Source organism: Haliaeetus albicilla, chromosome W (assembly GCF_947461875.1).
Source record: "Haliaeetus albicilla chromosome W, bHalAlb1.1, whole genome shotgun sequence".
Classification (NCBI taxonomy): Eukaryota; Metazoa; Chordata; class Aves; order Accipitriformes; family Accipitridae; genus Haliaeetus; species Haliaeetus albicilla.
In genome coordinates, this window is record NC_091515.1 from 15,015,163 (window position 1) to 15,037,866 (window position 22,704).

The 22,704-nt window shown below is 51.8% G+C and overlaps 2 protein-coding genes across 4 annotated transcripts; both read right to left on the minus strand.

The window, feature by feature from the left end:
* Positions 1-347: 347 nt before the first annotated feature.
* Positions 348-4,028, minus strand: LOC138683633 (galectin-5-like). The gene is given in 8 exon segments (XM_069775628.1): positions 348-534; positions 823-888; positions 890-976; positions 979-1,006; positions 1,060-1,163; positions 1,165-1,214; positions 1,375-1,418; positions 3,883-4,028. Coding segments are annotated over 8 exon segments (672 nt in total). The 3' UTR covers positions 348-387.
* A 638-nt stretch (positions 4,029-4,666) lies between these two features.
* On the minus strand, positions 4,667-22,626 carry LOC138683621 (delta(3,5)-Delta(2,4)-dienoyl-CoA isomerase, mitochondrial-like). Of its 3 annotated transcripts, XM_069775615.1 has the most exons (7): positions 22,332-22,626; positions 21,609-21,707; positions 21,441-21,529; positions 13,441-13,489; positions 12,908-12,979; positions 12,646-12,796; positions 4,667-4,813 (listed from the first exon to the last, which is right to left on the minus strand). In XM_069775615.1, the coding sequence occupies exons 2-7, from the start codon at positions 21,698-21,700 to the stop codon at positions 4,709-4,711; spliced, it is 558 nt and encodes a 185-aa protein (XP_069631716.1). In that variant the 5' UTR covers positions 21,701-21,707; positions 22,332-22,626; the 3' UTR covers positions 4,667-4,708. The 3 variants fall into 3 exon arrangements, with proteins under 3 accessions (XP_069631716.1, XP_069631715.1, XP_069631714.1); XM_069775614.1 differs by lacking the exon at positions 22,332-22,626 and having other exon boundaries at positions 21,465-21,529; positions 21,609-22,245; XM_069775613.1 differs by lacking the exon at positions 22,332-22,626 and having other exon boundaries at positions 21,609-22,245.
* Between the last annotated feature and the right edge of the window lie 78 nt (positions 22,627-22,704).

The window sequence follows — 22,704 nt, forward strand, 5'->3', positions numbered from 1 at the left end:
ACCATGGGGACAGGTTTAGGGGGTCATCATGGGGGACCATGGGGCTGGGGGGGGGGGGAACGGGACACACAGGACCATGGGGCTCAGCACTGCGGGAAGGTGATTGAAAGGTGACAATGGGGCTGGGACCAGCCCCAGCAGGGCCCCGGCTTGTTCTGGGGGGTCCTGGGGACAAGGTTATGGGGTGGGGTGGGGCTGGGGGGGAGCTATGGGGCAGCAGCAGGCAGTGATGGAGGCACATGTGTGAAAGCAGCTTTATTGGGGTCAGCGCTGGGTGGTGACGGTGGTGCCGATGGCCCCGGCCAGCACCCATGGGGGGAAGGGGGGGGCACTGGAGAATGGGCTATGGGGCAGGCCATGAGCCGGGCTATGGGGCCAGCTGTGGGCTCAGAAGTGGACGTAGGAGAGGACAACGTCGCCATCCACCTCCAGTGTGTCGACATGGGGTCCCAGGGGCAGGTGGTGGGAGAAGTTGCAGAGTGGCTGCCCCTTGGCAAACACCTTGAAGCAATGGTTCCCACAGCAGATGGAGAGCTGGGGGGGTGGGGAGAGTGGTCATGGGCAATGTGCACTCTTGTACAAGGCATGCCCTTGTGTGACACCAACACCCACCCACATGCAACACCTGCCCGGTGCAACACCCGTCCTCCTGCCCTGTGGGTCTTCATGCAACATGAACCCTTATGCAACTTCCATCCATGTGTGATGCTCACCCTCCTGCAACACAACCCCCTCATGCAACTGATTTCCCCCTCCCACTCGTGCAGCACCCACCCACGTGACACCCACGCTTGTGCGTGCCCCCTCCTCCCGTGCACTCACGTCAAAGTAGCAGCTGCGCTGGAAGGGGTTGTGGGGCAGATCCTGCTCCTCTGCCCCCCAGACACCGACACCCCCCCACACTCCCCAGCAGGCTGTTGCATACCACCACCCCCTCGCCCAGGTGCAGGTTCAAGTGCAGCAGCATTCCCCCCCCCCAGGACCCGCCCGCAGGTTGATGTGGAACCTGGGGGGGGTGGTGGTGACGGTGGGGGTCAGGGTGCTCTGGGTGCTGGGCACCCCAGGGAAGGGGGTGGGGGTCCCTCCCCCCCAATACCTTTCGGCATCGGGGGAAGAATGAAGCCCTTCACTACAATGATTTTCTTGGGGATGAGCCCTCCCCCGGATGGTGGCCACGAAGGGCACAGGCTGCAACGGACAAGAAGGGGGCTGGGATGGGGACAGGACCCCCCCCCCCCCCAGCCACCCTGTGTCGTGTGTGTCCCCCCAGCCGAGGTCGGCGCCCCCCTCCCGGGGTGAAGGGTGGCTGTAGAAGAGGAAAGAGGGTCAGTGAGGGACAGGGCAGGGGGTCTGGGCTGTGCCCTTCCCCCCCAGCACTCACCGGCAGGTTGCTATGATGGTAGGGGATGGTCTGCAGCCTGGGGGGGGGGGCAAAAAAGTCTGGGTCCTCTCCAGGGTGACACCCCCCCACCCCCCCGACTCACTGGCATGGTGGGGAGATATATGTATGGTCCCTGTGGAGAGACGGGGCAGAGGTGAGGATGGGGGCAGGAGGGATATGGGGATCGGGGGAGGTGTTGGGGGGACCAGATCCCCTGATTCCATCCACCCACCCTCCCCCATATACCCCTATAACCCCCTGTGTGCCCACATATCCACTTTGGGACACCCCCCCCCCCCATATACCCCCTGCGTGCTCATATCTCCCTCTTGGGACCCAATATACTCCCCCTGTATGCCCACATAATACCCCCCCGCCCCGGGACCCTGTGTGCCAATATATCCCCTAATGAGACCCAATATACTCATATTTAGGACCCCATATAACATCATGTGCCCATATTATCCCCTTTGGGACCCCCATATATCCCCTGTGTGCACATATACCCCTCCACTTTGGGGCCCCATATATCACTGTGTGTGACCTTGGAAATCCCATATAGCCCTTTTTGGTACCTCCTGTAACCCCTTGTGTACACATATATCCCCTTTGAGCCCCTCACACACACCCCCCCATCTGAGCCCTTATATCCCTCTTTCAGACACATATATAATCCCATGTGAACATATATCCAACTTTGGAATTCCATATATCCCCCTTTGGTACCCCCTATACCCCATGTGTGTCTATATATATCCACCATTGGAGCACTATATAGCCCCCTTTGGGACCTCATGTCCCCATATACCCCTCCTTTGAAACACTACATACCCCTTGTGTGCACATATATCCCCTTTTGGAACTTCATATACCTCCCCTTTGGGACTACATATAACTCTTGTGTGACTGTATTGCCCCCTTTGGGACACCCCCCCCCATATATCCCCTGTGTGCCCCTGTATCCCCCTTTGGGACCCCATATATCCCCTGTGTGTGCACATACTCCCCTCTGGGATCCCATATAACCCCTTGTGTGCATGTATATCCCCCCTTTGGAACCCCATATCTCTCCTATGTGTGCATGTATCCCCCTCTGAGACCCCATATATCCCCTGTGTGTGCACATACTCCCCTCTGGGATCCCATATAACCCCTTGTGTGCATGTATATCCCCCCTTTGGAACCCCATATCTCTCCTATGTGTGCATGTATCCCCCTCTGAGACCCCATATAGCCCCTGTGTGTGTACATGTACCCCCCCCTTTGGGTCTCTATATACCCCTGCATGCCCATATATCCCTCTCTGGAATGTCCATATACTACTGTGTGTCCATATACTCACCCTTTGGGACCCCCCATATACTCCCTACATGCCCATACGTCCCCTTCATTGCCTTTTGAAGCCCAATGTATCTCCTGTGTGCCCATGCAGCTCCCTCTTTGGAACGCCATATACCCCTTTGGGACCCCATATCCCTCCATTTGGGACCCTATATACCGCCTGTGCCCTTATGTCCTCTTTTGGAACCCCATATATGCCCTGTGAGCCCCTATCTCCCCATTTGGGACCCCTTATATCCCCTTTGGGACCACATATATCCGCCTAGGAACCCCATATATGCTCTATGAGCCATTATATCTTCCTTCAGGACCTCATATACCCTCTATATGCACATATATCCCCCTTGGAGACCCCATATACCCCCTGTGAGCCCTTGTATCCCCCTTTAGGACCCCATATACCCCCAGTGAGCCCCTACAGCCCCCTTGAGACCCCCCTAGACCAGCAGAGCCCACCACCCCCCTCCCCCATCCCTGCACCTGGTAGGCGTGGGGGGGTGATGGTGACGACGATCTCGAATGGGGTCCCAGGCATGAAGGGGTGGAGGTCGTGGCACTGCTCTGGCCCCCACTGCCCCCCTATGGCGGCTGTTCAGCACCACCTGCCCCTCCGTCCCAAACGGGGGTTCAAGTGCAGCACTAGGTCAGCCCCTCCCCTGCCCCACTCACCAGGTTCACATGGAACCTGCAATGGGGGAGGGCACATCCATCCCTCTGTCCCTCCAGCCCTGCATCCCCCCTGCTCCCCGTCACCAGCAGCCCTCCGCCCCCTGCATCCCCCTCACCAGGCTCGCCCCAAACCTGAGAGGACACGCAGCCCCCCCCACACCTGTCACCCATCCCCCAGGCTGTGCCCATGTCGCCTCCATTTCCCCCTGTGCCCCTCATCCTCCCCCATATCCCCCATATCCCTTCCATGTCCACCATATCTCCCCGTGTCCCCCACCTCCTCCCACCTTGCATCCAAGAGGGTGCACGTGCGCATGCAAGGGGACAGCAGACCCCCCCCCTCCCAGGGTCCCTGTATCTGTCAGCGTGAGGGGATATAACACCTTGCACGTAGATGGTCATGCCAGGCCAGAGCCCCCCCCCATCACAGAGGCCACATATGGCAGTGGCTGGGGGTGGTGGGGGGAGCATGAGGTCAGCAGGGTCCCCACCATGTCCCTGGGGGGGATGGGGACAGGACCCCTGGGACCCTGACCCCTAGGTCCCCATCCTGGGGGGGGGGGGTGACAGGACCTCCAGGGATGATACCAACTGGGTTGTAGGCGGGCTGGTAGCTGGGCACAGGGACAAAGGCCATGGTGACGATGATGCCGGTGACGATGCCAGGCTGGATGCGGAGCCCACAGGCGCCAGGACTTTTATAGCCCCAAATCTGAGGTAGGGCACCTTCCCTGTCCCACCTGGACACCTGGGTTCTCACGCCAGCTTGGGGTGGGGGGGTACAGCCCAGACCCTGGGGCCTCAAACCTGGGGGGGGGGGGGGGGGGGGGGGGCTGACTGACCCCCCTGGGTGCTTGGGGTTCCCCCATTGATTTGGGGGGACCCCTTTGTGCCCCCCACATCCACCCCAGGAGGGCAGGTCCCAGGTGGTGGAGGCAGGGTGGGGTCCAGACTTTGACCCCCCCAGATGCAGGGTGGGGGGGTTCCTGCCCAAGGCGGCAACACCTCAGACTCTGCCCCATGCCAGGCAGACCCAGGCGTATGGGTATCAGGTGGGGGCGGGAGGGGCCCAGATGTGCTGTGGGGTCCAGGGGGGGACATTGGCCTTGGTCCTTGACCCCCCTGGCACCCCAGGGTCCCCATCACCACTCCCAGGGGATATAGGGACCCCCATCCCCATTGTAACACCCTTGGGACCCCCTCCCAGACCAATGGCAGCCCCCCGGGGCCCCGTCCCTCCCCACATTGCCCAAGGACAAGGCAGGACGGGGGGATGTGGGGACAGCCAGGTTTATTATGGGGGGGGCCGCAGTGGCCCTACAGCTTGGAGAAGGGGACGTCCTCGGGACCCTTCTTCTCCATCGCTACCTGCACCGACTTGAGGATGTCCTCGGTCTGCAGCATGCTCATGTTCCAGGTGGCCTGGGGATGGGGACAGGGATGGGATGGGGATGGGGACGGGACACCCTGGGGGTCTAAGACGTCCCTCGGTGTCCTGGTTTCAGCTGGGATATAGTTAATTGTCTTCCTAGTAGCTGGTACAGTGCTATGTTTTGAGTTCAGTATGAGAAGAATGTTGATAACACTGATGTTTTCAGTTGTTGCTCAGTAGTGTTTAGACTAAAGTCAAGGGTTTTTCAGCTTCTCATGCCCAGCCAGCGAGAAAGCTGGAGGGGCACAAGAAGTTGGTACAGGACACAGCCAGGGCAGCTGACCCAAACTGGCCAGCGGGGTATTCCATACCATGTGACTTCACATCTAGTATAGGAACTGGGGAGTGGGGGCAGGGAATTGCCGCTCAGGGACAAGCTAGGCATCGATCCGTGGGTGGTGAGCAAGTGCACTGCACATCATTTGTACATTCCAATCCTTTTATTATTGCTGTTGTCATTTTATTAGTGTTATCATTATCATTATTAGTTTCTTCTTTTTATATTCTATTAAACCGTTCTTATCTCAACCCACGAGTTTTAATTATTTTCCTGATTTTCTCCCCCATCCCACTGGGTGTGGGGGGAGTGAGTGAGCGAGCAGCTGCATGGTGCTTAGTTGCTGGCTGGGGTTAAACCACAACACTCAGGGACAAAGACGGGCACAGGGATGGCAACAGCGCGGCTGTCATGGTTTAACCCCAGCCAGCAACTAAGCACCACGCAGCCGCTCACTCACTCCCCCCCCATCCAGTGGGATGGGGGAGAAAATCAGGAAAAGAAGTAAAACTCCTGGGTTGAGATAAGAACGATTTAATAGAACAGAAAAGAAGAGACTAATAATGATAATGATAACACTAATAAAATGACAACAGTAGTAATAAAAGGATTGAAATGTACAAATGATGTGCAGGGCAATTGCTCACCACCCGCCGACCGACACCCAGCCAGTCCCCGAGTGGCGAAATCCCCCCCCCCCCCCCCCCACTTCCCAGTTCCTAAACTAGATGGGACGTCACATGGTATGGAATACACTGTTGGCCAGTTTGGGTCAGGTGCTCTGGCTGGGCATGAGAAGCTGAAAAATCCTTGACTGTAGTCTAAACACTACTGAGCAACAACTGAAAACATCAGTGTTATCAACATTCTTCACATACTGAACTCAAAACATAGCACTGTACCAGCTACTAGGAAGACAGTTAACTACATCCCAGATGAAACCAGGACAGTATCCACCCCTTATTCTATACCATTGACGTCATGCTCAGTTCCCATACCTTTAGTTACATTCTGATCAATCATCACCACCTTTCCATCCCTTTGAGACATATGAACAATGATATATATATATATATAAGTATACACACACAGAGATATCAGTTCTTTAGTTCTTTATGTTCATAAAATGTTTGTTGAGTTCATTTAGTTTCTGACTCTGGGCTCCGTCTGTCATACCAGTCTGTCTGAGCAGGAGGGATGGTGCAAAGTCCTCTTAGTCGGTAGAGCAGAATTGGGCTTCAGTGCGGTGTGACGAGCAGATGACATTTGGCGCAGCAGGAGGATGGTGTGCACCGTTGGATTGTTGCATGCTGGAGTCAGTTCTGGTTCCATCACTACTGCGCTTTGCTCAGTTTTACCACAGTTCTTTCTTGCTTGATCTAAGTGATTCTTACTGTAGTACTATGGATATAGCATATAACAATTATAGTAATGATAACATACAGTAGCAGGGTTATATAGCAACTAATATCATACAGGTTAATTCTGGCTATTTTCACCTAAAATCAAATCCCCTTGAGGCACACATCGGACTTCTCCATCTTTTCGCATCACCCACCAAGTGCACCCAGGCCCTTGAGCAAAAGCAATCCCAAGAATGGGTTTACCTTTGCCTGAGGCAGGAGTAACCCAGACTGTTTTCCCTAACATGTTTTTCATGTGCACTACAGGGACTTTATCCCCTTCTACAGTATGTAAAAATTCTGATTGGGCAGGGCCACTCCGATTGGCAGATCCTCTGGTGTTGACTAACCAGGTGGCTTTTGCTAAATGTGTATCCCAATGTTTGAAAGTTCCGCCCCCCATTGCTCTCAATGTAGTCTTTAACAGTCCATTGTATCGCTCAATTTTCCCAGAGGCTGGTGCATGATAGGGGATATGATACACCCACTCAATGCCGTGCTCTTTGGCCCAGGTGTCTATGAGGTTGTTTCGGAAATGAGTCCCATTGTCTGACTCAATTCTTTCTGGGGTGCCATGTCGCCACAAGACCTGCTTCTCAAGGCCCAGGATAGTGTTCCGGGCAGTGGCATGGGGTACAGAATATGTTTCCAGCCATCCGGTGGTTGCTTCCACCATTGTAAGCACATAGCGCTTGCCTTGGCGAGTTTGTGGGAGTGTGATATAGTCAATCTGCCAGGCTTCCCCAAATTTATATTTCAGCCATCGCCCTCCATACCACAGGGGCTTTAACCGCTTGGCTTGCTTAATTGCAGCACATGTTTCACATTCATGGATAACCTGCGCGATAGTGCCCATGGTCAGGTCCACCCCTCGATCTCGAGCCCATCTATATGTTGCATCTCTTCCCTGATGGCCTGAAGTATCATGGGCCCATCGAGCCATAAATAGCTCACCCTTATGTTGCCAGTCCAGGTCCACCTGAGCCACTTCAATCTTGGCAGCCTGATCCACCTGTTGGTTGTTTCGATGTTCTTCAGTGGCCTGACCCTTGGGTACGTGAGCATCTACATGACGTACTTCTACAACCAGATTCTCTAGCCGGGACGCAATATCTTGCCACAGCGTGGCAGCCCAAATGGGTTTACCTCTGCGCTGCCAGTTGCTCTGCTTCCATTGCTGTAACCACCCCCACAGGGCATTTGCCACCATCCATGAGTCAGTATAGAGATAGAGCACTGGCCACTTTTCTCTTTCAGCAATATCTAACGCTAGCTGGATGGCTTTCACCTCTGCAAACTGACTCGATTCACCCTCTCCTTCAGCAGTTTCTGCAACTTGTCGTGTAGGACTCCATACAGCAGCTTTCCACCTTCGATGCTTTCCCACAATGCGACAGGATCCGTCAGTGAACAGGGCATATTGCCTCTCATTCTCTGGCAGTTTATTATACAGCGGGGCTTCTTCAGCACGTGCCACCTCCTCCTCTGGTGACATCCCAAAATCTTTGCCTTCTGGCCAGTCCGTGATTACTTCTAAAATTCCTGGGCGACTGGGGTTTCCTATGCGAGCCCGTTGTGTGATCAGTGCGATCCACTTACTCCACGTGGCGTCAGTCGCGTGATGTGTAGAGGAGACCCTCCCTTTGAACATCCAGCCCAGCACGGGCAGTCGGGGTGCTAAGAGGAGCTGTGTCTCAGTACCAACCACTTCTGAGGCAGCTCGAACTCCTTCATACGCTGCCAATATCTCTTTTTCAGTTGGAGTATAGCGAGCCTCGGATCCTCGATATCCTCGACTCCAAAACCCCAGGGGTTGGCCTCGGGTCTCCCCAGGTGCTTTCTGCCAGAGGCTCCAGGTAGGGCCATTCTCCCCAGCTGCAGTATAGAGCACATTTTTAACATCTTGTCCTGTCCGGACTGGTCCAAGGGCTACGGCATGAACAATCTCCCGTTTAATTTGTTCAAAGGCTTGTTGTTGTTCAGGGCCCCATTTAAAATCATTCTTCTTCCGGGTCACTTGATAGAGAGGGCTTACAATCAAACTGTAATTTGGAATATGCATTCTCCAAAACCCCACGACACCTAAGAAGGCCTGTGTGTCCTTTTTATTAGTCGGGGGAGACATAGCTGCTATTTTATTAATCACATCCATTGGGATCTGACGACGTCCATCTTGCCATTTTATTCCCAAAAACTGGATCTCCTGTGCAGGTCCCTTGACCTTACTTTCTTTTATGGCAAAACCGGCTTTCAGAAGGATTTGGATTATTTTCTTCCCTTTCTCAAAGACTTCTTCTGCTGTGTTGCCCCATACGATGATGTCATCAATGTATTGCAGGTGTTCCGGAGCTTCACCTTTTTCCAGTGCAGTCTGGATTAGTCCATGGCAAATGGTGGGGCTGTGTTTCCACCCCTGGGGCAATCGATTCCAAGTGTACTGGACACCTCTCCAAGTAAAGGCAAATTGTGGACGACACTCTGCTGCCAGAGGGATTGAGAAAAACGCATTAGCAATGTCAATTGTGGCATACCACTTGGCTGCCTTTGACTCTAGCTCGTATTGAAGTTCTAGCATATCTGGAACGGCAGCACTCAGCGGTGGTGTAACTTCATTCAGGCCGCGATAGTCAACTGTTAGTCTCCATTCCCCATTAGACTTCCGCACTGGCCATATGGGACTATTAAAGGGTGAGCGGGTTTTGCTGATCACTCCTTGGCTCTCCAGTTGGCGAATCAACTTGTGGATGGGAATCAGAGAGTCTCGGTTGGTGCGATATTGCCGCCGGTGCACCGTCGTGGTAGCAATTGGCACTTGTTGTTCTTTAACCTTGAGCAACCCCACAATCGAAGGGTCTTGAGAGAGACCAGGCAGGGTAGACAGCTGTTCAGTGCCCTCCGTCTCCAAGGCAGCTATACCAAAAGCCCATCGATACCCCTTCGGGTCCTTAAAATACCCCCTCCTGAGATAGTCTATGCCAAGGATACACGGAGCCTCTGGACCAGTCACAATGGGGTGTTTCTGCCATTCATTTCCAGTTAGGCTTACTTCAGCTTCCAATACAGTTAATTCTTGGGATCCCCCTGTCACACCAGAAATACAAATGGATTCTGTCCCTTTATAACTTGATGGCATTAGAGAGCACTGTGCGCCGGTGTCTACTAGAGCCTTATACTCCTGTGGGTCTGACGTGCCAGGCCATCAAATCCACACAGTCCAATAGACCCGGTTATCCCTTTCCTCCACCTGGCTGGAGGCAGGGCCCCTCTAATTCTGGTCAGAGTATTCAGTATTCACTTCTCGTAAAATTGGCTCAGAAGTCCCTTCAAGAGGATCAGAAATGAAATCAGCCCTTCTACTCTGTTTGGAAACTGGAGCGGCATTTTTCCTGGTAGAATCCCCTTTTGTGGTGGTTTTTCCTCGCAGTTCACGTACCCGTGCATTTAGGACCGAGGTAGGTTTTCCGTCCCATTTCCTCATGTCCTCTCCCTGATCACATAGGTAAAACCACAGGGCACCTCGCGGTGTGTACCTTCTATATTCTCTCTCTTGGGAAGAGGAGCGCTCACTCCTAATAGCTGAGACATTGGTCCTTACACGTGTGGAGTAGGACATATCCTCTTTGATTTGTTGGACATCCTCGGACAGCTTCTCCACAGCTGCAATGCAGGCTTGTAGGGAGGAGGAGAGATTTTCTTCGTATTGACGGAGTTGGCGAGCCACTTCCTCCACTGTCGGTGCCTCTTCATCCTTCCAGGCCATTATTGCCAATGCGTTGGCATAGGATGATGGCGCGCTCCGTACAAACTTCCGCCACATGGGTCGTGTGCATTGGACTTCGTCTGGATCTTTGGGTAATTGTGGGTTGTCCGGGTCATGATGGATCGTCTCTAGCACAGCTAATTCCCTCAGATATTGAATACCTTTTTCCATGGTGGTCCACTTGCTTGATTGACATATAACATCTTCCTTAAAGGGGTACCTTTCCTTCACACTTGACAGGAGTCGCCTCCAGAGGCTGATGGCTTGTGTCCCTCTTCCAATTGCCTTGTCAATGCCACCTTCCCTGGCAAGCGATCCCAGCTGCTTGGCTTCCCTACCTTCTAATTCCAAGCTATTAGCCCCATTGTCCCAGCATCGGAGGAGCCAGGTGATAATATGCTCACCTATACGGCGGCCAAAGTCTTTTCGTAGATCCCGCAGCTCACTCAAGGATAGGGACCGGGTTATTACCTCTGGTTCTGCCTCTTCCTCCGGTTCCCGTGATGACCCTGGTTCACCTTCATCCTTCGCTAAGCGAACTGATTTTTTTGTATATTTCTTTTTCTGTACGGGGGCAATTGATGCTGGTGCAGGTTGGTCCGCTGGTTCAGTTGCAGTATCGCTCGCCGGGTTTTGGATAAGCGCAGTGTCTGTCACCGAGGTTTGGGTAGCAGCAGTGCTCGTCACTGGGGCTGGAGGGGCTGCAGTGCCTGTTGTTGAGGTTTGGGTAGCCCGAGTTCTCGTCGCCGGGGCTGGAGGGGTCACGGTGCCTGTCGCCAAGGTCTGGGTGCCTGCAATGCTCCTTGCCGGGGCTGGAGGGGCCGCAGCGCCCGTTGCCAAGGTTTGGGTGGCCGCGGTGCTCACCATTTTGTTGTTAGGTCCAGAGACTTTCTCTTCCCCTTGAGGATACTGAGTGGTGTCAAACAGGGCTCGATAGGCATGGGCCAGGCCCCAGCACGTTGCAGTGATTTGTATCTCTCTGGAGCTGCCGGGGTGACAGCATACCTTTTCCAAATATTTTACTAGTTCTTCTGGATCCTGCACTTGTTCAGGGGTGAATTTCCAAAACGTCGGAGGTGCCCACTTTTCTAGGTATTTGCCCATACTACCCCACACACCCTGCCACTCATAATTATCCAGCCTTGGGGCACATCTCTGGGTGATCTTCTTAAATAGCTGTTTAACCTTAAACGAGAGCTGAACCACATTCAGAAGTATGCTAATTCCTAGCAGTAGGGCTAGGACCGTGCTAGTCCCAACATTCCAGGAGTATTCAAATTTTTCAAAATTCTCAAACACCATTGTAACTGGACCGAAGGAGAAAGGAGAGGGGAAGAAAGGTACCCCACCCACAGACTGGTTTTCCATGGAGGAAAGGTAAATGGTATAATTATTAATAGTTTCCCACAGATGGCTCCCGCAGCATAAAGGTGACAATGCTAAGTGCAAATACCGGATTAATCCCACAGCTGATGACTTTATCATACCATAAACCAGAGTTATACCATACATCAAAGCGAAAACCTTAATCCACCTCCCACGGATGATAAGCAGTAGAAGAGGAACTACATACAGCAAGCGAGGTGATACATAACAGAGCCTTAAAAACCAGAGCAACAACTCTAAGAATGCATAAATCAACATAATGAATGCTTAGGACAAATTTGTTTTAACAAGCTCTGGTCAGGTTTGTCGTTATCTCAACCCTTCGAGCCCCACGTTGGGCGCCAAAAAGGACTGTCGTGGTTTAACCCCAGCCAGCAACTAAGCACCACGCAGCCGCTCACTCACTCCCCCCCCATCCAGTGGGATGGGGGAGAAAATCAGGAAAAGAAGTAAAACTCCTGGGTTGAGATAAGAACGATTTAATAGAACAGAAAAGAAGAGACTAATAATGATAATGATAACACTAATAAAATGACAACAGTAGTAATAAAAGGATTGAAATGTACAAATGATGTGCAGGGCAATTGCTCACCACCCGCCGACCGACACCCAGCCAGTCCCCGAGCAGCGAAATCCCCCCCCCCACTTCCCAGTTCCTAAACTAGATGGGACGTCACATGGTATGGAATACACTGTTGGCCAGTTTGGGTCAGGTGCCCTGGCTGGGCATGAGAAGCTGAAAAATCCTTGACTGTAGTCTAAACACTACTGAGCAACAACTGAAAACATCAGTGTTATCAACATTCTTCACATACTGAACTCAAAACATAGCACTGTACCAGCTACTAGGAAGACAGTTAACTACATCCCAGCTGAAACCAGGACAGCGGCGACAGGGACGTCATCACAGTCAGGGAGGGGGAACAGGGACGATGAGGGAGGGAGTGTGGCCTTTTGGGGCCGGGGGTCCCGGCAGGAGGGGAGGGGACCGCTCACCACGTAATGGAGGCTCTTGGGGACAGGGTGGTCCCGTGAGCAGAACAGGTTCACCTTGGTGCCCTGCACGGCCACAGGGCTCCGGGCTGCGATGGCGGTGGCCACTTCCAAGGCTCCCTGCAGCAGCATCTCCTTATCAGCAAACACCCAGCTGTGGGCAAGAGAGGGGCTGCCAGTGGGGACAGGCACCCTGAGGGGTGCACTGGGGACAGCCCCAAGGATGGGGTCACCTCCCAGGGGTGGGGGGGGGGGGCTGCAGTACCTCACCAAGCTGGAGCTCTGCACTTCAGGGGCCATCATCTTGTGGGCGGTGAAGGCCAGTTCGTTGACGAGACTGCAGGGGGGTTTGTGTGGTGAGATGGGGTCCCCTTGAAGCCCCCTCCCCTGCCACCAGCCCCCCCAGTGTCCCCTTCCCTGGCATCCCCCCACCCACCTCTAGCTACCCATGATCTTTGGGAGATGCTGGAGAGTGCCCACATCGGCCACCAGCCCGATGTCCACCTCCTGTGGGCATGGGGACACGCGAGGGGGCACAGGGACGTCCAAGGAGATGGGGGGGGGGGGGGATATGGGGACAGCCGAGGTGCTCCGGGGACATCCGAGGGGTCCCAGGGACACCCTAGGGTCCCCACCCACTTATCTTCACCTGGAACCAGGCGTCCTGGGCGCAGTAGCAGATGTCGCAGGCAGAGATGAGATCAATACCTGCCAGGAAAAGACCCTGAGCTGGTGGGGGGGACCCTGAGCCAGTGGTGGGGGGGACCCCGGCCCGGCCCCCCACTCGCCCCAGCTCACCTGCACCGACACAGGCACCACGCACCGCTGCGATCACTGGCTTCAGGCACTACAGGAGAAATGGGCATCAGGGGGGTTGGGGAACAGTCTCTCCCCCCCCGTCCATCCATCCAACCTTCTCCAGCACCGAGAAGGTCTCCTGGTACTCGCAGATCTTCCGGCACAGGTTCCAGGCCTTCCTGGCCCTGTCCTCGCCCTCCACCATCATGAACTCGCTGCCCATCCCCATCAGGTCAATCCCTGCCCAGGGCCATGCCATCACCCTGAGACAGGGAACCAAAGGAACCTTAGTAGATATAGTAGATATATGAATGTAGATAGGAATTGTTTAATAATTATCTAGCTTATAATGAAGTTAAAGAAGTTTCAATAGAGGTAGACATGGCCCAAGGGGATGAGAAGTGATGTTTAACGCTTGCATTGTTGAGGCTGGCTGGGACAGGAGATAGTCCCTGATAAGAAGCAGCAGTGGACCCCAAGAACCAGCCAAGACCGGCCTTGTGATTTGGATAAATGCCAAGGAGCAACTGAGTCTGCACAGGGACAGAAGGTTAAGAGTTCACCGTGAAGAAGACATACAGCCTTCATCTTCATGACCACCAGACGACCACCATAAGGAGGCACTGCGCAAGCGCAGTTGAGAGAAGACTATGGAAATGACTTCCTGGAGCTAATTTTAATATGAAGCGGGGATAGGTAATGCCTATGTATAGGTGTATTGCGAAACTCTATGTATATGTAACACTTGACTGTATAAATTTAAAGCGAACTGCCAGGTCAGGCGCGCACGACTTTGGTGGGACTACCCCCGGTGCTGCCCAGCACTGAATGAACATACCTACTTTACAATCTCACCGATTGTGGAGTCTGTTTTCCGCACGTCAGTTTGGCGAGCCAGGCAGGAGACTCTCTGCTCAGCTGCGGGACCAACTGCGGAGCAGACGCCCCTCGGCGCGCCCCGAGCACTTTCCTCGGAGGAGCCTCCGCTGCCAGCCGCTCACTGCGGGAGCAGACAACGACCTCCTGAAGCCGCGGACCAAACGGTATGTTCTACAAGGGGAGCCTGTAAAAGTATGGGCCAGGGCAGCTGGTAAATCGCGCAGAGACATCTGGCGTGCAGCGTAGTCCCCGTATGGGAGGAGGGTACCCTGTATGGTAACAAGGGGGGATTTGCTGACTGATAGAGCGGCCGCCAGCGATCTTGGGGGTAGATCGAGCAAATCCGGGGTGACTGCTGCATCCCAGTATCGGGAGCCAGGACAGACCTGTCGATGACTGGTATATAAGAGGCAGGAGAAGGGTAAGCGCACCCCCTTGCAATTGTGCTTGGTACATTTTTGCAGCTGCTGAAAGGTTGTCAACTGGAGCGATGATTGTATGATATGAATGTTTGGAAATTTAATGTTAAAGATTTTGTGTGAAAATGTGAAAATGTTATGTTGAGATTTATATGTGTATATATGCTTGTTAATGTATAAATGTCTAAAACTGTGGATTGAATGTTTGAGTAAAAGAGACACAGCTCAGCTGCAGAGTATGTGTGGAGTTCTGCTCCGCAGTTTCGTAACTCCACAAGGAGTATGGCCGGAGACAAACGAAGTGTGACTCACTAATGATTTGAAACTTGAATTTATATGTTAAAGTTGTAATTGTAAGTTTGATTATCTTAATCATTTTGTGGTGTTGGTATAAGAAAGTCCCTGTATGGTGCATCACATAAATGTGGGTATTTGAATGGTGTCTTTTACATCCAGGAAATGAGTGTATGCCCTCATATGTCCTGGAATGTGTGTGGTGTAAACAGAGGTTGCAAATAGATTGTGGCGGGGATATTAAATGCCCTGAGTGTGGGGTTTGGACTCCCTGGGATAAGAGGGGACGGGCTACGTACACAGTTGGGATTGTTTGTGGTTGGAAAAATAGCCGAAATAGTGAAATTGGTGTGTGGAAAGGAAAATTTAATCCCAGAAATTCAGGACGCGTGAGAGGAAAACTGGGAGAATTCTATAAAGAGGTGTAAGAAACAATTTGCATGGAAGCTTATTAAAAAGAGAAGTTATAAAATGGGAAACAATCAAGGGGGAATATTGAGGAAGAGTCCTCTGGGTTGTGTTATTACCCACTGGAAAGATATTGCTGAGACCGAAGGTACGGAAAATAAAAAGAACCTTAAGTATTGCAATCAATGGTGGCCATTATATAAGTTAGAAGGTGATGCTAAGTGGCCACTTAATGGGTCAACAGATTATAATACTCTATTACAACTAATGCTGTTTTTAAGGAGAGAAAGAAAATGGGATGAAGTTTCGTATGCAGACATGTTTTTCACACTCCGAAATCATCCGGAGTGGCAAAGGGACTGTGGAATGGTACCCCCACAGGACCCCATGGTGCTCGCAGTTGAGCGAGAAAACAACAAGGAGCTTAGAGGTAAACTGAGGCAGTGTTGTTCGGCATGTAGTATTGGACAAAGACGTACAAAGACAAATAAAATCCATCAGGTACCAGAACAAGATCTAACTGATTTGTTTAAGCCTCCCCCTCGACCACAGGAACAGGATGCAGACTCGGATAGAACTCCAACCCCCCCGGACAGCCCTGTATCTTCCCGTACTAGGAAGAAAACTACCTCAACAGCTTTACAAGCACCTCTCCGAGAGGCGGTGAGGCCGGATGGTGGGACAATGTTAATCAAAGTACCCTTTTCTACTGCTGACCTAGGGGAATGGAAAAAGGTTGCTAAAGATTATAGGAGTGATCCGGTAAGTGTAACTAAACATTTCCAATTTATTGTAAAACAGCATAACCCTGATTGGAAGGATATACAGCTATTATTAGAATATATGACCGAAACAGAGAAACAGCTGATTTTAAAAACAGCAGGGAACCTAGCTGAAGATCATTATAAGATCACAGGAGGGGACGTTAAAGAATATTTCCCTCTCCAAGACCCAAAGTGGGATGTTAATAGATCTGCACATATGGAAAGATTGCAGGGGTATCAGGATTGGATTACAAAAGGAATGGAGAGGCCAATCCCCAAAACTATAAATTGGTCAGCCTTATATGCAGTCAAACAGAGTCCTTCCGAGTCTCCATCCGAATTCCTGGATCGACTGAGGGATGTAATGCGCCGCAGCACACCGCTGGATCCTGGGTCAGAAGTAGGAGTACAACAATTGGTCTCCCTGGTTTTGGGTCAATCTACAGGGGATATAAGGCGCAAACTTCAAAAATTACGCCCTACAGAGGGTAGGAATTTAGAAATATTATTGGATGAAGCATGGAGAGTATTTAGTAACAGAGAAGAAGGATATAGGCAGGGACAAAGGAAATTAATGGCTGTTATCCAGGAAGAAAGAGGAAGAGGGCCTAGGCGAGACTTGCCCCGACTGGGCAAGGATCAATGTGCTTTGTGTAAGAAATTTGGTCATTGGAAAAAGGAATGCCCAAAGAACAAGAAGGAGGATCAGGGGGCTCAAACAGGAAGAACAGTAGCCCATGTGGAGGGAGATTGACGGGAACCTGGGGAATCTACCCCAGCGGATCCACTGGTTATAATTAAGCTAGGGAAAACACAACAAGAAATAGAATTCTTGGTAGATACGGGGGCAACATACTCGGTTCTGAACCAAGCTTTGATGCCCCTGGGAGATGATTATGTCATAGTGAAAGGAGCAACTGGTCAAAGTGAAAAGGCATATTTTTGTAATCCTTTAGAATATAAATTAGGAAAACAGTGGGGCATTCATAAATTTTTATATATGCCCAACTTCCCAAAGGCACTTTTGGGAAGGAACTTGTTGGAACATTTGGAAGCAAAAATTGTATTCAAAAAGGGAGAAATTACTCTGGAGGTAAAAGATCAGGAATATATTCAAATATTGAGCCTAACCTTAACCAGTCTCCCCCTAGAAGGAAACATTAACGAGGACATCTTAAACCAAGTGTACCCGGGGGTATGGGCTACCGATGCACCTGGAAGAGCGAAAAGTGCCCCCCCTGTTGAAGTTAGGATCAAGGAAGGCCGAAAGCCGGTAAGGATTAAACAATATCCCCTAAAGAAGGAAGACAGAGAAGGAATCCGGCCGGTGATAGAAAAATTTTTGCAGTTGGGATTATTAAAAGAGTGTGAGTCTGAATTCAATACCCCTATATTACCTGTTCGGAAGCCCGATGGGTCATATTGGGTTGTCCAAGACTTACGGGCGGTGAATAAGATAACTGAAGATCTTTACCCGGTAGTGGCGAACCCATATACCCTGTTGACCGTATTAACACCTGAATTGACTTGGTTTACTGTTTTAGATTTGAAGGATGCTTTCTTTTGCCTCCCTCTCCATGAAGCCAGCCAAAAATTATTTGCATTTGAATAGGAAAACCCCAAGAGTGGTCGAAAGACCCAGCTCACTTGGACGGTGTTGCCACAAGGATTTAAGAATAGTCCTACCATTTTCGGCAATCAGCTTGCAAAAGACTTAGAATCCTGGGAAGCCCCGTCTGAGGAGGGGAAGCTGTTGCAGTATGTGGATGATATCCTGATCGCCACCAAGACAGAGAAAGATTGTATAACATGGACGGTGAGTCTGTTGAATTTCCTGGGACTTCAAGGGTACCGGATATCCAAGAAGGCAGCACAGGTAATGCAATGCAAAGTTAATTATTTAGGCTATGAAATTAGTACAGGACAAAGAACTTTGGGACAAGCCCGTAAAGAGGCAATATGCCAAACTCGGAGACCTCAGACAGTGAAAGAGTTACGAACTTTTCTGGGAATGACGGGGTGGTGCCGATTGTGGATCTATAATTATGGATTGCTTGTTAAACCACTGTATGCGCTAACAGCCACTGAGCAGAAACACCTTGAGTGGAACAAGGAGACCGAATGAGCCTTTGAGCTACTGAAAAAGGCTTTGATGTCGGCCCCGGCCTTAGGACTCCCAGACGTGAGTAAGCCGTTTCTTCTTTACTCACACGAGAAGCAGGGCATTGCCCTGGGAATATTAGCACAAAACCTGGGCCCATATCGACGGGCAGTTGCCTACTTCTCTAAGCAGTTAGACACAACTGCAAAAGGTTGGCCTGGATGCCTGCGGGCGGTTGCAGCTGTGATACTAAACATACAGGAAGCCCGAAAGTTTATTCTGGGCCAGAAAATGACTGTTTTAGTGTCTCATACAGTATCAACAGTACTGGAAACAAAGGGTGGACATTGGCTCTCTCCACAAAGATTTCTGAGATATCAAGCTATATTGGTAGAGCAGGATGATGTGGAGATTGTAGTCACTAACATTGTCAACCCAGCTTCTTTTCTCAGCGGGAACACAGGAGAACCGGTACATCATGACTGTTTGGAGACCATCGAAACAACATACGCCAGTCGCCCAGACCTGAAAGACAGCCCCATGGAAAACGGAGAAACCTGGTTCACAGACGGAAGCAGTTACGTCCTAAATGGTAATCGACATGCGGGATACGCCGTCACCACCAGCCAAGAGGTAATAGAATCAGGGGCTTTGCCCATGAACACCTCCGCACAGAAGGCAGAAATAATTGCTCTAACCCGCGCCCTGGAATTGGCCCAGGGCAAAGTTGTGAACATTTATACAGACTCAAAATATGCCTTTGGAGTTGTACACGCACATGGAGCAATTTGGAAGGAGAGAGGACTATTGAATTCCCAGGGGAAAAATATCAAACACGCAGAAGAAATTCTGAAGTTACTGGAAGCTGTCCAGCTCCCTAAGAAAGTAGCAATTATGCATATTAAGGCACACCAGAAAGTGAGCTCAGATTTGGAAAAAGGAAATGAACTGGCGGACAGAGAGGCAAAACAAGTGGCCAGAACAAAGGTAAAAATAGAAGGGGCTTTAATTCCTGATAGACAAATCTCCCTAAAAGGTAAGCCATACTATACCAGAGAAGATCAGAAGCCTATTACAGATTTAGAAGGGTCATATAATGAAGAAGGGTGGGCTCATACCCCACAGGGAAAACTAATCATTCCCTCTTGCTTACTGTGGCATTTGATATGGGAGGAGCATAGGAAAAGACATTGGGGGACAGAGGCTCTGTATAAACATTTAATAAGAAAAATTGTGGCTAGAAATTTATATACCACAGTGAGACAAGTAACTCAACAATGCGATCTTTGCCTTCAGACTAATCCTAAGAATACCCCCAAACTAGAAATGGGTCAGATTGGGAAAGGCAATGGGCCTGGACAGCAATGGCAAATTGACTTCACAGAACTTCCAAGAAAAGGGGGGTATCGATATTTACTAGTATTAACTGATACCTTTTCAGGTTGGCCAGAAGCATTCCCAACAAGAACGGCTAAAGCCCGGGAGGTAACTAAAATATTAGTGCAAGAAATAATACCACGTTTCGGGGTTCCAGCAACCATGTCCTCTGACAGAGGATCACATTTTGTCTCAAGAATAGTACAACAAATTAGCCACCATTTGGGTATAGATTGGCAACTTCATACTCCATATCACCCCCAGTCAAGTGGTCAAGTGGAAAAAATGAACCACTTAATCAAACAGCAAATTGTGAAATTAGGACAAGAAGCGAATCTAACATGGCCTCAGTCTCTCCCTTTAGCCCTTTTGCGTATACAAACAAGACCAAGGGCAAGGGAAGGACCGAGCCTCTTTGAAATGTTATATGGACAACCCTATGAAATACAGAAAGGGGTGTCTGTACAAGCTGGGGACGAAATTGTGACCTCTTACATGATAGCATTAAGTAAACAGCTCAATAAAAACAGGAAACATATAGCTGGGACTCAAGGGAGAGGCTTAGATGGACCTGTACATAATATACAACCTGGAGAGTATGTATATGTAAAGTCTCTTACAGAAAAAAACCTGGAGCCACAGTGGGAAGGACCATTCCTGTCCTGGTTTCAGCTGGGATATAGTTAATTGTCTTCCTAGTAGCTGGTACAGTGCTATGTTTTGAGTTCAGTATGAGAAGAATGTTGATAACACTGATGTTTTCAGTTGTTGCTCAGCAGTGCTTAGACTATAGTCAAGGATTTTTCAGCTTCTCATGCCCAGCCAGGGCACCTGACCCAAACTGGCCAACAGTGTATTCCATACCATGTGACATCCCATCTAGTTTAGGAACTGGGAAGTGGGGGGCAGGGATTCGCCGCTCAGGGACTGGCTGGGTGTCGGTCAGCAGGTGGTGAGCAATTGCCCTGCGCATCATTTGTACATTCCAATCCTTTTATTACTACTGTTGTCATTTTATTAGTGTTATCAGTATCATTATTAGTTTCTTCTTTTTATATTCTATTAAACTGTTCTTATCTCAACCCAGGAGTTTTACTTCTTTTCCTGATTTTCTCCCCCATCCCACTGGATGGGGGGGGAGTGAGTGAGCGGCTGCGTGGCGCTTAGTTGCTGGCTGGGGTTAAACCACGACAGAAGACTATGGAAATGACTTCCTGGAGCTAATTTTAATATGAAGCGGGGATAGGTAATGCCTACGTATAGGTGTATTGTGAGACTCTATGTATATGTAACACTTGACTGTATAAATTTAAAGCGAACTGCCAGGTCAGGCGCGCACGACTTTGGTGGGACTACCCCCCGTGCTGAATGAACATACCTACTTTTACAATCTCAGTGATTGTGGAGTCTGTTTTCCGCACGTCAACCCATTCCCAGTTGGGGTGCAAAGCCCCCCCCGAGCCCCCCAGCCAGGGCTGAGACACCCCCAGGCCTCCTGGTGATGCCAAGATGCCCCTGATCTTCCCTGGCTGGTGCACAGGTACCCCAAATACCCCCATCCAGGGCAAAGTTACCCCCAATCCTCCTTGGCTGGGGTAGAGATACCCCCAGTTCCACCCAGCTGGTACCAAGATGCTCCCAGTCCCTTCCAGATGGGTCAAGATCCCCCCCCCCCATTTCCCCTGATGGGGCTGAAACAACCCCCCAATTCTGAGATTCCCCCCCCAAAATGAGCCAAAATCCCCGACCCCCCCTCACCAGCCATGAAACACTTCCCAGCACCTGAGATGACGATCGCATGGCAGGACGAGTCCTGGCCAACGTCCTGGAAGGACTCTACCATCTCCCTGTGGGAATGGGGACAGTGGGGACAGCTGGGGATGGGGTCTGGGGGGCCATGGGGGAGTCCCCAAGTGCCCCCGTTACCTCCAGAACGCCATGTTCACGGTGATCCTCTTCTCAGGGTGGTGGAGCTCCACGTGCAGGACGCGGTCCTGCTCCAGCATCACCCGCAGCATCTCAAAGCTGTGGCCGGGCAAGCACTGCTCTGCCGCCTCCACCAACATCAGTCAGGCCGGCACCTGAAGTGCTGCGGCACCCAGCCTGTCACTGGGGCACTAGGACCCACTGGGGAGGGACTGGGAGTCCCTGGGGAGGGGCAGGGACCCACTGGAGAAGGGCTGGGGGCACTGGGATGCACTGGGGAAGGAGAGGGAGTACCCAGGGAGGGACTGGGAGTTGTGGGAGAAGAGCTGGGGGCACTGAGACACACTGGGGAAGGACTAGGACCCAATTGAGAAGGGCTGAGGGCCACTGGGGAAGGATTGGGGGGGGGCACTGGGATCCACTAATGAAGGACTAGGAGGCACTCAGGGTACTGGGAAAGGACCCCAGCATCCGGAGGGGCCTCAAAGGAGGCACGGGAGGGGTCATGGGCAGGGGGGGAGTAATGGGGACCCCGGGGGTCAGGGCACACAAAAAGGGGAGACTCGGGGGGGCCGTGAGGTCAACTGAGGGTCAAGGTTAGGCTGGGGGTCATGGGGGGCTCTAGGCCACGCCGGAGGGTCCCAGTAAGGGGGGGGTAGGGTAAGGTTAGGCCGGGGGGTCTCGGGCCTGGGGAGGGGGGGGGGTCGGGCCCCCCCCACTCACATCTCCCCAGCAGCCCCCACAGCCCCGCTGCCATCGCCTCCATGCAATCCTCCACGGGCCGGGGACAACGAGGACGACGGCTAGAGCGTCGCCCCTTCCCGCCACGTGACCCGCCCGCAAGAGGGCGGAGACTTCCGCCCCCCTACCGAGGCGGAAGTGCCCCTGTACCCTCCTCCCTACCGAGGCAGAAGTGCTCCCTCTTCCCCCTCCCTACCGAGGCGGACGCCGGTGCCGGGGGGGGAGGAGGGGAGGTGCGTGAGGGGTGTTGTACAGAAACCTCCCCCCTGCAGCTACACCAAACCCCCATAACTCCACCATTGCCCAATATCCCCCCAAAACAGGGGGGGCCTACCCCTCCTCCCCCCCCACCCCA

Bases quoted from the DNA above. Each gene is read 5' to 3' on its own strand.
- LOC138683621 (XM_069775613.1), bottom strand. From the start codon at position 21,748: ATGTTGGTGGAGGCGGCAGAGCAGTGCTTGCCCGGCCACAGCTTTGAG. The intron at 21,530-21,608 runs GTAACGGGGGCA...CCATTCCCACAG, and splicing joins GTGAACATGGCGTTCTGGAG to GGAGATGGTAGAGTCCTTCC. The intron at 4,814-12,645 runs GTGAGCGGTCCC...CCCCATCCCCAG, and splicing joins CCAAGAGCCTCCATTACGTG to GCCACCTGGAACATGAGCAT.